At 44.6% G+C, this 12,391-nt stretch overlaps 1 protein-coding gene across 1 annotated transcript in view; it reads right to left on the reverse strand.

Moving 5' to 3' along the window:
- The window catches only part of ptprfa (protein tyrosine phosphatase receptor type Fa), a 186,420-nt gene that overhangs the window by 159,060 nt on the left and 14,969 nt on the right, over positions 1-12,391 (reverse strand). Inside the window, exons 2-3 of the mRNA XM_035177244.2 lie at positions 11,011-11,156; positions 339-480 (exon numbers count right to left, since the gene is read on the reverse strand). Of these exons, the coding sequence (XP_035033135.2) occupies positions 339-480; positions 11,011-11,156 (288 nt within the window). The remainder of the gene's footprint in view (positions 1-338; positions 481-11,010; positions 11,157-12,391) is intronic.

Consider the following 12,391-nt stretch of genomic DNA (forward strand, 5'->3'; position numbering starts at 1 on the left):
CAAAGTGATTGCACTATTTTTTTTCAAAAGCACACAGACTGATGTAGCAAAGTAGTGACAAATGTCACAAAAGACTCCCCATCATAATTTTTCAAATCACGCATCTTCAAAAACCATAACTCAGTGCAGCACTGTAACTGAACTGAATGTCCAAAGCACAACACAGCCAGGCACATTGAGTCAAGAAAGGCTGTGTGTGCACATGAGGACAAGCTCTAATATGAGAGTGAAATGGAGTTACATAACCATGAAAACCCTTTAGTTCAAAGAGGTGAGCACCAGTAGAGGCAGCATTTGGACAAAAAGTGAGACAAGGAGTAAAGCAGACAGAATCTTACCCTCTAACACAGTAAGCTTGGCACTGGTGTTGATCTCTCCAACACTATTGGTAGCTGTGCATTCATAGATGGCCTCATCACGGTGGGTCCTCAAAGGCTGGATACGCAGCACAGAACCCGAACCATCATCGAACTCAATGACCTGTGAGACAACAACAAAGAATGATTAAACAGCTCATCTGCGACATGTCTGTCTGGTGCAGAACCATATGGCACAAGTATTTAACGGATTGCCTGCTCTTGACACAAGTTTCAAGGAACTTCCTCAGAAAAAAAAATAAAAATATGACTTCTTAAAAGAGCGAGAGAAAAAAAGTGAGAGTGAGTTTCATCAGGAACTGGGAAACAACTAGCCTGCAGGTAGCAGCAAAACCAATACTATCTCTCCATAAATCGGTCTTCCACTGGTCTCTTTGACAAAGTCAAAAATATTCTTGGGCTTTACTTCCCATATTTTTATGTCGCAACCACAGCACTTTGCACAACAAATAAATTGAAGATCCTAAGAAAGTATCCAACCATATATTTTTCACCATACAAAAATTCATAAATATGTGAAAATGTACATCAGGTCTGGGTACCTATTGTTACGGCTGTATGTGTTCCTGTTCTGTGTCCCTGTTTTTTCTCTTGTCTCTCCTCTAGCTCCACATTTATGAGGTGCACCTGGCCAGTGAATTGAGGTTCTTTAAAAACTCCTGTGTCAGGATCAGAAGGGAGGCTTCCACTCTGGGGACTGCTGGTTCTGCTGGGCCTCAGCCTGGGATTTTAACATTGCGTGCGTTGTCATTTGATGTTAATAAATCCCATGGTGTGGGCTGTTTTAAAGGCTTTTCTGTTGTTGATTTGTGTCTTTTAGGGGTCTTAATGAGAGGCACACTGAAAGTCACTTAACATACTGCCTATAAATGTGACAAGCAAAACCTTTGTATCCTCAAATCCTTCTGTCAAGATGAATCATCAACCCAAGGTGGTTCAGGGATTATGAGAAACATTTGTTGTAGAAGAGTGATCAGCAGAAAGAGTCAGTAAACCACTACACTAAATCATTCTATAAACATGTTTCACTTTTATGTAAACATGTGTCTCATATCCATATTTCCTATCATCCATTATCTATACCGCTTATCCTTTGAGGGTCGCAGGGGGAGCTGGAGCCAATCCCAGCTGACATTGCGCAAAAGATAGGGTACAGTCTGGACAGGTTGCTATTGTATCGCAGGGCAAACATAGAGAGATAAACCATCTAATCTCTGGAGAATTTAGAGTTCCAATTCACCCCAATCTGCAAATCTTTGGACTGTGGGAGGAGGCCAGACTACCCTGAGTAAACCCACGCAGACTCAAACATGCAAACTCCACACAGAAACATCCTCCTTGATGTGAGGCAGTGTCGGTGTCATTGGGGGGCATTTGCAGGCCATATAGATATATACACTGTTGTATGGTGGGAGATCATACTCATATGTTCCCGGACTGCCCATAAAATACAGACATTCTGGAAAGACATCAAGGAAGAAATGGATAAAATCTTAGGAATTGACATCCCCCTGGACCCACTCATTTTCTTATTTGAAAAAGCACCTGAACACTGGTTTAATATTGACCAGTGCTATATAATGCATGTTTTGTTGTTAAAAAAGGGTTGCTGGACAGGAAAAGGACAACTGCATCATCTGAAATTCAAAATCCAAACACTTCATTGCAAATGTTGTCACTTGTATGGTGTGTAAGTTTGTAAGTTTACATAATAATTATATATCACAATAAAGAAGTGAATTTAAAATGACAAATTAACAATACATCTCTTGATTGTCTTCCATGTTTTATTTAATGTTCATTTCATTTTATTGATGTTTTTGATACATTGTTTATTATGTTGTGACTGTCTTCCCCTTCTTCATCCATATGTGTGCTGTGTAAGGTGACCTTGAGTGCTCTGAAAGGCGCCTATAAATAAAATGTATTATTATTATTATTACTCGAAATGTGAAGCTTTAAATATATATATATTATTTTTTTTGGAGTGTTTACAAGCTGTCATATAACCCGACTGCTGTTGCTTCCTATTTACTTGATTTCCAAGTTATCAGATCTCAGTAGTGTCAAAGTGTGGTGAGCAAATCCATGGTGAAAGTAGAAGGTATGAACATAATACTGGAAATGACTAGTGTCCTGACCCTCAACAGCTGAAGGCCCTGGTAGACAGTGACAAGCTTGAGTGGATATCGGGTATGTGAGGGGCTTAAGAGGTGCTTGGGGCATAAAGACTCAGAGGTCATGGCACCGGGCTTTATACTTCCGTTCTGTTGCAGTGTGTGACCCAACCAACCGACTAGCGAGAATTACATTTTTGCTCTAATGAAGGAGTTACAGAGCTGCACTCCTGTCCTGGTAGGGGGTCTGTCAAACCTATACACAGGGAAGCCGGAGACATCAGTCTGAGTAACACTTAACCAAGAGTAAAAAACATTCCACGTACTCAGAATGACATGAGCAGATTATATAGCCATTGTAAAGATCTCAGACATGAAGAAAGGGTATGTAATTCAGGGTGTGAACTCGAAATTACAAAAAGCAAGTCAAATCCGATTTGGGGCTGCATGATTCTGGACAAAATGAGAATTAGGATTTTGTTGCTTATAGTTCAGATCATGATTCTCACAAAAGCCTATAAATATTTATTGCACTCAATGGACTGCAAAATGAAACAACTAACAATATGACTGTGCCTGATTCAGGACTGGCATATCAACTTTTGACAACAGCAAGGAAACAAACATAGTCCCTTTATTTCAACCAGCTGCTTAAGGTTCTTTGCTAAAAAGACAACTCTATCAACATTTTGAGGCTTCAGTGAGAAACAAAGACATGTTACAATATTCCACTGAAAACCCTTTCCAAAGTAGAGCTTGTAGCACCAATGCAGATCCATTTCCTCACCAGCACCGGCAGCTTTGGATATTGGCTCTTGTTGTCCCTCAACCAGACTAAGGGGTCGTCTTCACTGTCAAGAGACATATTTGTTAAGATGGCTACACTATAACAACATGTAACATCTATATTCAGAAATTAAATTGCAACACATTTTAATACACTTCATTTAATTAATTCACATAAATGATGTGTCTGTATGAAATCATAATAATTACTTACCATACCTGAAGGTGCATTCTTCGCCATCGCAGAAGTAAGTCTGACTTGGATTTGTGCCACATTGTCCACACTGATGCATCTCAACTTGAACCGTGGATCAAGAGCACAGGCCATGTCAAGTAGTTCTTGTGTCAGGGGGTCCTTGTATTTTTCATCCAGGTTTCTTAGGGTTTTGGTCTTGATGGCTCATGTTAGTGCAGTATCACCATCCTTAACTTTCAGGACAAAGGAGCTGAAAAATGTGAAGGACTGGCTTCACAAAAGAAACACTGCTCCAGGACTCGTTTTATCATGGCCTGCCTTGATATCCACCTTGTGGGGCACTGAGCAATCTGGAAAAGTGCTGAGCAGCTTTTTGCAGAGGCCAACTGCACGGCCAATCTAACATCTCTCATTGCATTATCTAAAAAGAACATGATGGATTCATATGTAAAATTAAAGCACAGAAAGAAATCCATGCCTGTGTCTGTACAAAATTATTAAACAATCTCCAACAAAAAAATATTCAAGTTGAAAATCTTTACTTATGCACATTCTATAATTTGTTCAGAACAAAATGACTTAACAAGTCAATGGAAACCAAAATCATTAGCCCATTGAGGGTAGGATTCAAAACCACACTGAAAATCACAGTAAAAAATTGAAATCACAGGCAGATCCAACTTCAGAATGTTTCAGTATGGCCTCTGCGTGCCTGTATGCACTCTCGACAACATCTAGGCATGGTCCTAATGGTGTCCTGGGGGATCCCAGACCTGGATCCGGGCTTCAGTGCGCTCCTGGACAGTTTGAAGTGGTACTTGGCAGCGTCGGATGCACCGATACATAACGTCCCATAGGTGCTCAATTAGATTTAGGTCAGGAGAATGTGAGGGCCAGTCAATGCCTTCGTCATCCAGGAACTGCCTACACATTCTGGCCACATGTGGCTGGTACCTAACAGCAGTCATGGTACCGTTGGCTATGACATGAAGGTCTGTGCGACCCTCCAAGGATATGCCTCCCCAGACCATAACTGACCCACGGCCGACCTGGTCATGCTGGATGATTTTACAGGTAGCATAACGTTCACCGCGGTATCTCCAGACTCTTTCACGCCTGTCACATGTGCTCAGTATGAACCTTCTCTCATATGTGAAGAGAACACCAGCTTTATTGGCATTTGCCAGAAAACATCAGTTGCAGACCTGCCAAGGCCTGGTGCTTTCTGGTGAATGCCAATAAAGCTGCAGGATGCTGGGCTGTGAGCACAGGTCTCGTTACATGACGTCGGGCCCTCATGCCACCCTCATGGAGTCTGTTTCTGACGGTTTGGTCAGAAACATGCGCACCAGTAGCCTACTGGAGGTAATTTTGAAGGGCTCCGGCAGTGCTTCTCCTGTTCTTCCTCACACAAAGGAGCAGATACTGGTCCTGCTGATAATAATATTGTGCAGGTGGATGAAGGCTGTCCTAGAGACTTGCTTTATATGTGGGTCAAATGACATGTCCTGGTCAAACAAAACTCCAAGGTTCCTCACAGTAGAGCTGGGGGCCAAGCTAATGCCATTCAAAGTAACTCTCAAGTTAGATAATATTTCTCTTAGGTGTTGTGACCCAGACAATGGCTTCAGTCTTGTCTGAATTTAGAGGAAGTTGTTATGAATCATCCAGTCTGAAAAGTCGTTAAGACATTCCTGAAGTTTAACTCAGTGATAAGATTCATCAGGCTTTATAGATAAATACAGCTGGATGTCATCTGTGTAACAATGAAAATATAGTGCTCTCTGATAATATTGCTTAAAGGAAGCATACAAAAAGTAAAAAGTATCGGGCCAAGTGCAGAACCTTGTGGAACTCCATGACTCCATTGTTAAAATTAACAAATAGGAATCTATAAGATATAGATCTATAAGATATCTATCTATAAGATATAGATTCCTATTTGTGCTGAGCCTAGTGCTGTTCATTTATTCCCTACATGTAGTTCCAGTCTCCTTAACAGAATCTTGTGATCTATGGTATCAAATGGCGCACCAAGATTTAACAGGATGAGTGTCGAGACAAGTCCATTGTCTGAGGCCATGAGAAGGTCAATGGTAACTTTCAGTTATCAGATGGATTCTAAAACCTGATTGAAAGTTTTCAAACTGAGTTCCTGTGCAAATAATCACATAAATGGATAGCGACAGCTTTTCCAGAGATTTTAGAAATGAAGTTAAGGTTATATATGGCTCTATAGAAATATATATATATTTATATATATATATATATATATATATATATATATATAAGTTAAAGAAAGCTGGACTGTCTCCCTTCAGAGGGAGTCAGTATACCCCCACCTTCCCTACCCTCCAATTCAGTGCGTACACAGGGTAGCCATCAGTTTGAGTTATGCTGAGCAGGCAGGTGGAAGATAATTCCTATAACTCACTTCGACAGGAACCAAGTGTCTCCATTTATATGTAGGACTCATGACGAGTCACTTCAATTTAAGTCATTTGGTTTGGCTAGCAGCTAATGAGCCTTTCTGCTGCTTCACAGTCCTGTAGGTAGGTTCTTACAAAATAAATTTATTAAGCATGTTTGCATTAATACACCTGAATGCATAAAATGTCTTGATTCTGGTCAGCTTACCACAACGCACAAAGATTCTGCACTTGCCCATGTATGAGACCACTAATATTAAAATTGTCCTTTGTACAACCCTCCTGTTGGCTTATTGACTTTAATAATACCGCAATGACCATAATATCAAATGCTGTGTGTTTTGGCAGGCAGTTGTTTTTTTTGCAAAAATAAAAATACTTCAAGTAAAATGACAAAACAAAAAAAGTTGAGATATTTCATAATGCTTAGTTCCATTCCAATGAACCAGACAGCAAACAGGCTGCGCAATTTCCATCAGCTGCTCTGTAACTCTGGCATGATAACAATTGCAACTTTACTTCCTAAACAAAAGTGCATATGAATTATTGTTCCAATAGATCTACCTGAATTTTTCCATCACCAAACTAGGCAAGTTATTGATGTCATTTGCACCGGGCAAGGACAAATGATAAATGATTCCACCCAAATTCCGAACATTTTTGTGGTTGGCTGACACTAGGCAAAAAAGAAGAGCAAGCCTACACATTGTCAGGGTTTAATATTTTCCAGTGCTTAGTTTCCACCATTTCCAAGGTGTTTTCAGTTATTTAGTATCTCCTCCTGTTTCATGTTTTCACAATCCGTGTTCTGTTTCGTTTTTTATTTTGTAGTCTCTGTTGCTTGTGTTTTCTTTCTTCACTTCCTGTCTGTGATTGTCTGCACCAGTCCTCATGTGTTACACCTGTGTCGAATTGCCCCTGCCTTCCCTGTGTGTCTGTATTTAAGCCTCGGTTCTTCCTTTTGTCCTGGTCGGATCGTCGTCGTATGTCTCTTGTCGTATGTGTTCTCGTGTCTACCCGTATACCCGTCCCAATCTCCTGTCCTCCTGTCCGGATCTCCTGCCCTGCTATCCCTGTACTTCTGTATCCCGTGTCTCCTGAGCCTCTGCACCTCTGCACCCCCCGTGTAAGCTTCCTGTATTTTCTCCCTTTGTGCTCCCAGTTTGTTTGTTAAAGACTTTTTTGGATTAAAATTATACCTTTTAAGTTTAAACTCTGCGTCTGGGTCCAACTGCCCCCCACACCGTGACAGAACGATCCGACCTAAGATATGGACCCAGCAGAGATTAGTTTTTTTTACGAACAAGTTTATTATTTGGATTGTCTGGTTGACAAGCTGGGTTCACCGGGCACCCAGCACCAAGCAGAGACCCTGGAGGAGATCTCTGTTGTTGAGGCATGGCTGAGAGACCGCCCTTGGGTGAGCCATTTCGTCCCGTACCTCGTGGAGGTGAGGGACAGACTTAAAGAATTCCTCAACCCTCCAGTCCCATCCTCAAACTGCGTAGGGAAGCCGCCTGGCTCGGGAGGACCCGCAGCCTCCAGAAAGCTTCTGCTGTGGGTGGCAGATGTCGGAGCAGGAACCCCCCTCCTCTCTGGCCTGTTCACAGGCACCACCCTCCAGCCCCATCCACAAACCCATACGTGGGAAGCCTCCTGGCGTTTGGAGGACCCCGCAGCCTTAGGGAGAAAGTCTCTGCTGGGGGTGGCAGACGTCGGAGAGGGGGAGCCCACAACAGGAACCCCTCACCTCCAGTCCTGGCTGAGCCACAGCCTTCCCCTGTCCTGGCTGAGCCACAGCCTTCCCCAGTCCTGGCTGAGCCACAGCCTTCCCCAGTCCTGGCTGGGCCGCAGCTTTCCCCCGTCCTGGCTGGGCCGCAGTTCCCTCTTGTCCCGCGCCGGAGGGTCCCGGCTGACGTCACTCCTGTTCCGACGTCGGGGGTCCTCGCGGCGTATACTCCAGTTCCTGTTCCGCGCCGGAGAATCCCGGCTGACGTCACTCCTGTTCCGACGTCGGGGATCCTCGCAGCGTCTCCTCCAGTCCCTGTCCCGCGCCGGAGAATCCCGGCTGACGTCACTCCTGTTCCGACGTCGGGGATCCTCGCAGCGTCTCTTCCAGTTCCTGTCCCGCGCCGGAGAATCCCGGCTGACGTCACTCCTGTTCCAACGTCGGGGGTCCTCGCAGTGCTTCTTCAAGTTCCTGTTCTGCGCCGGACGGTCCCGGCAGACGCCACTCCTGTTCCGGCGTCGGGGGTCCCGGCAGCAACCACGCCAGTCTCAGTTCCTGTTCTGCGCCGGACGGTCCCGGCAGACGCCACTCCTGTTCCGGCATCGGGGATCCCGGCAGCTGCGACTCTGGTTCCTGCCCCACGTCCAGGGCTGAGGTCTGCGCCCCTTCATGTTTCGGGACAGCGGCAGAAGCGGCGGTCATCTCCTGAGCTCCCGTGCTCCATCCCCGACCGGCCTCCGGGCCGTCCGCCTGAGGCTCCATGCTTCGCCTCTGACCGGCCTCCAGGTCGTTCACCTGAGCCCTTGTTCTCGGTTCCTGGGCGGCCACGGTGCCGTCCGCCCGAGTCTCTGTACTCTGTTCCTGATCGGCCACGGTGCCGTCCCCCTGAGCCCCTGTACTCTGTCCCTGAGCGGCCAAGGTGCCGTCCTCCTGAGCCCCTGTACTCTGTTCCTGATCGGCCACGGTGCCGTCCCCCTGAACCCTTCTCTGTTCCTGAGCGGCCACGGTGCCGTCCGCCCGAGTCTCTGTACTCTGTTCCGGATCGGCCACGGTGCCGTCCCCCTGAGCCCCTGTACTCTGTCCCTGAGCGGCCAAGGTGCCGTCCTCCTGAGCCCCTGTACTCTGTTCCTGATCGGCCACGGTGCCGTCCCCCTGAACCCTTCTCTGTTCCTGAGCGGCCACGGTGCCGTCCGCCTGAGTCTCTGTACTCTGTTCCTGATCGGCCACGGTGCCGTCCCCCTGAGCCCCTGTACTCTGTCCCTGAGCGGCCAAGGTGCCGTCCTCCTGAGCCCCTGTACTCTGTTCCTGATCGGCCACGGTGCCGTCCCCCTGAGCCCTTCTCTGCCCCTGACCGGCCTCCGCGCCGCCCGCCCGAGCCCCGGTGCTCTGTCCAGGAATCCCTCCTCCGGATCCCCCCTCCTCCCTCCCATCGCAGTGCGCGTTTTGGGCCGTCTAGAATTTGGCCCTTGAGGGGGGGGTACTGTCAGGGTTTAATATTTTCCAGTGCTTAGTTTCCACCATTTCCAAGGTGTTTTCAGTTATTTAGTATCTCCTCCTGTTTCATGTTTTCACACTCCGTGTTCTGTTTCGTGTTTTATTTTGTAGTCTCTGTTGCTTGTGTTTTCTTTCTTCACTTCCTGTCTGTGATTGTCTGCACCAGTCCTCATGTGTTACACCTGTGTCGAATTGCCCCTGCCTTCCCTGTGTGTCTGTATTTAAGCCTCGGTTCTTCCCTTTGTCCTGGTCGGATCGTCGTCGTATGTCTCTTGTCGTATGTGTTCTCGTGTCTACCCGTATACCCGTCCCAATCTCCTGTCCTCCTGTCCGGATCTCCTGCCCTGCTATCCCTGTACTTCTGTATCCCGTGTCTCCTGAGCCTCTGCACCTCTGCACCCCCGTGTAAGCTTCCTGTATTTTCTCCCTTTGTGCTCCCAGTTTGTTTGTTAAAGACTTGTTTGGATTAAAATTATACCTTTTAAGTTTAAACTCTGCATCTGGGTCCAACTGCCCCCCACACCGTGACACACATGGCCATATTCACTCAGATAACTAATAAGTGTTTTGCTATGAAGAAAACGTCTTAGATTTTGTGCGCACATGACATTTTGAGACATTTTACTCATTATTATGAGCAACTTGTTAACGGTCAACTGTTTACTTTTGATTAATTTTGACAAAACAAAGCAAACTTTTGTGATTTTTAAAGATTTATCAACATTTAAATAAATAATAATAAATAAATAAACATTTGCCTCACCCTACAGGTGTTTGAACGTGTGTGTTCAGGGATGCATGCAGCTGGGTGAGATCAGGGTAGTAGTGCAAGCAAAAACTTGAATCTACTTTCACCCCTCCTTATTAGTTAATCTTAAAAAAAATTGGCCCATTTCTCACCTGCACAAATGTAAAATAGCATTAGACTTAACAAAAACTAATGAAGCATCAATTTTAATTGGCTTCATAGAAACATGAACAGAAAGCAAAAACTCAGAGCTTTACACAAATGTTCCGAATATAGATTTATAATTTCAGGAAGTTTCTTGGTTTGGGAGGTGGGGGTGCTCTAAACTGAAGAAGCTCTTACATTAGCTTTCAAAAGGAGATAGTTAAAGATGTGTTATTAGGTCTAATATATTGTTCACAGATATGGAATTTCTTACCTTATTTCCACCTCGCCAGAATTAGACACTAATAAATACTTTAAAAAATATTTTTTTTATGCATTTGGTGCAGTCTGAAGTTATATCAAAAAGCAATACTACCGTTGCTCGATTGTTACCCTTCTGTGGGATTCAATGACATTATCATGATCACAAAGGCATCAAGAAACTGAAAGAAACTAAGCGAGTAAACTAAGGTAAGGGGGGCATCCACGAGCCTTACCACCACCACACCTTCAAACAATAAAAAAGTAAGAAGAATAAAACTACTCAGTTCACAGATAAGTCACTATATCAAGTTTTAGTGACACCGAGTTAACACAGTTTCACTCTATACCGTGTTAACTTGCAGACATTGTCACTCTGATTGTCTACACCCACTGTATTCCTTAGTCTCAGGTGTTATCAACAGAATACTGCAACTACCTTGATTTGTGTCTCCAGAAGGCACTAAATGGGAGGAAAGTTGTTGTAATGGTTTTGTGCATGGTGGCACATATTGAGGCACCCTACAGTTCAGCCCAACTGCTGCACATACATCCACCTGACAAGGACAGTTGATACAGTTGACACTGTAACTGAAAATATGAAATGAGAGCCACCCTTTCACTCTCTTAGACAAATACAAATGAGCAGTGAAGGTGTGAGACACTGCGGATGCTGCAAATTCCAAGACATCAGAAAACAAAGGATTGAGGAAAGCTCCTGATTCATACCTCAAAGCGCTGAGAGCTGACTTTCTTCCCCTTCTTCATCCAGGTAATGCGAGGTTTTGGCTCACCCACTGCCTGGCATACGAACGATGCCACTCCTCCTGATATACCTGTCTGATCGTCCGGTGACTTAATGAAGCTGGGCATGCCTAAGAGGGAGAGACATTGAAGGAAAGGTGAGGGAATCAAGTGAGGGAAAATGGGGAAAGGTGTTAACCAGTGTGAGATGATGAGTTGTGACAAAAAAAACATCTGCTGTAAGTCTTGGAGTAACAAAATGTTCTTTCAAAGACTTTATCTTGCCTGTAGCAACACCTAGTGAAATGCAACACCTGTAAAAAATTGCCCAGAACCAGCATCCAATTTTTAATAAGCAGCCGTTGTCAGTCTTATGAATAGAGGTAGAGAGCAGGCAGGTGTGAATGGATGGATAGAAATGTTGAAAATCTGCATTTATTAACAAACATCTATTATAAATCAACACTGAGGGCCACTTTGTACTAAGGGTGTGCACTGAGATAATAATACTGGATACTAGGGATGAGAGAGCACACCATTATCTGTATCTGTATCTGTTCAACCAACAAAATTATCTGTATCCGTATCCATACTTGGAAGTGGGCGGGGCTTAACCCTGAAGTGTGCGGGACCTAACCGGAAGTTGGTATTTTAAGCCTGACATGGATATGGGTTGATCAGAAGTTGCTATATTTATTGTTTATTAGAAAACTATTTACAGAACAGCCTTAGAATTGAGCTTCAGATCAATGTTTTTGATCACAAGAGTAAGAGAACTATTCAGAACAAGTTTTTTATAAAGTTAAGTGAATTTACTTCAGTGAATCAATGAACATAATCAGAATCAGAATCATTGGCCATGTATGCCTACACATACAAGGAATTTGACTCCGTTTTTTTCGTTGCTCAATGTACAGAAATAGACAAATAACAGGACAACAAAGCAACAAGGACAAGGTTCAGCAAACATTTACCTATGTTCAAGTATGAAATATATATATATATATGAAAATAATACACATCAGAAATGACAATAACATGGAGAAATAGTGCAATGATGCAGAGTGCAGATGCTGGGGGGCAGTGTCGGGGGGGTCCTCCTGAAGTCCACTGTCATCTCCACAGTTTTGAGCTTGTTCAGCTCCAGGTTGTTCTGACCACACCAGAGGGCCAGCTGTTCATCACCGTCCCTGATGAGGCCGATGAATGTTGTGTTGTCTGCAAACAGATGGGTCTCCTGAGGTGCAGTCGTTGGTATAGAGGGAGAAGAGCAGTGGGGAGTGCACACATCCATGGGGGCGCCGGAGCTGATGGTCCGGGTGCTGGATGTGATGTTCCCCAGCCTTACCTGCTGCCTCCTGTCTGT

The sequence above is a fragment of the Hippoglossus stenolepis genome, chromosome 14, assembly GCF_022539355.2.
Source record: "Hippoglossus stenolepis isolate QCI-W04-F060 chromosome 14, HSTE1.2, whole genome shotgun sequence".
NCBI lineage: Eukaryota > Metazoa > Chordata > Actinopteri > Pleuronectiformes > Pleuronectidae > Hippoglossus > Hippoglossus stenolepis.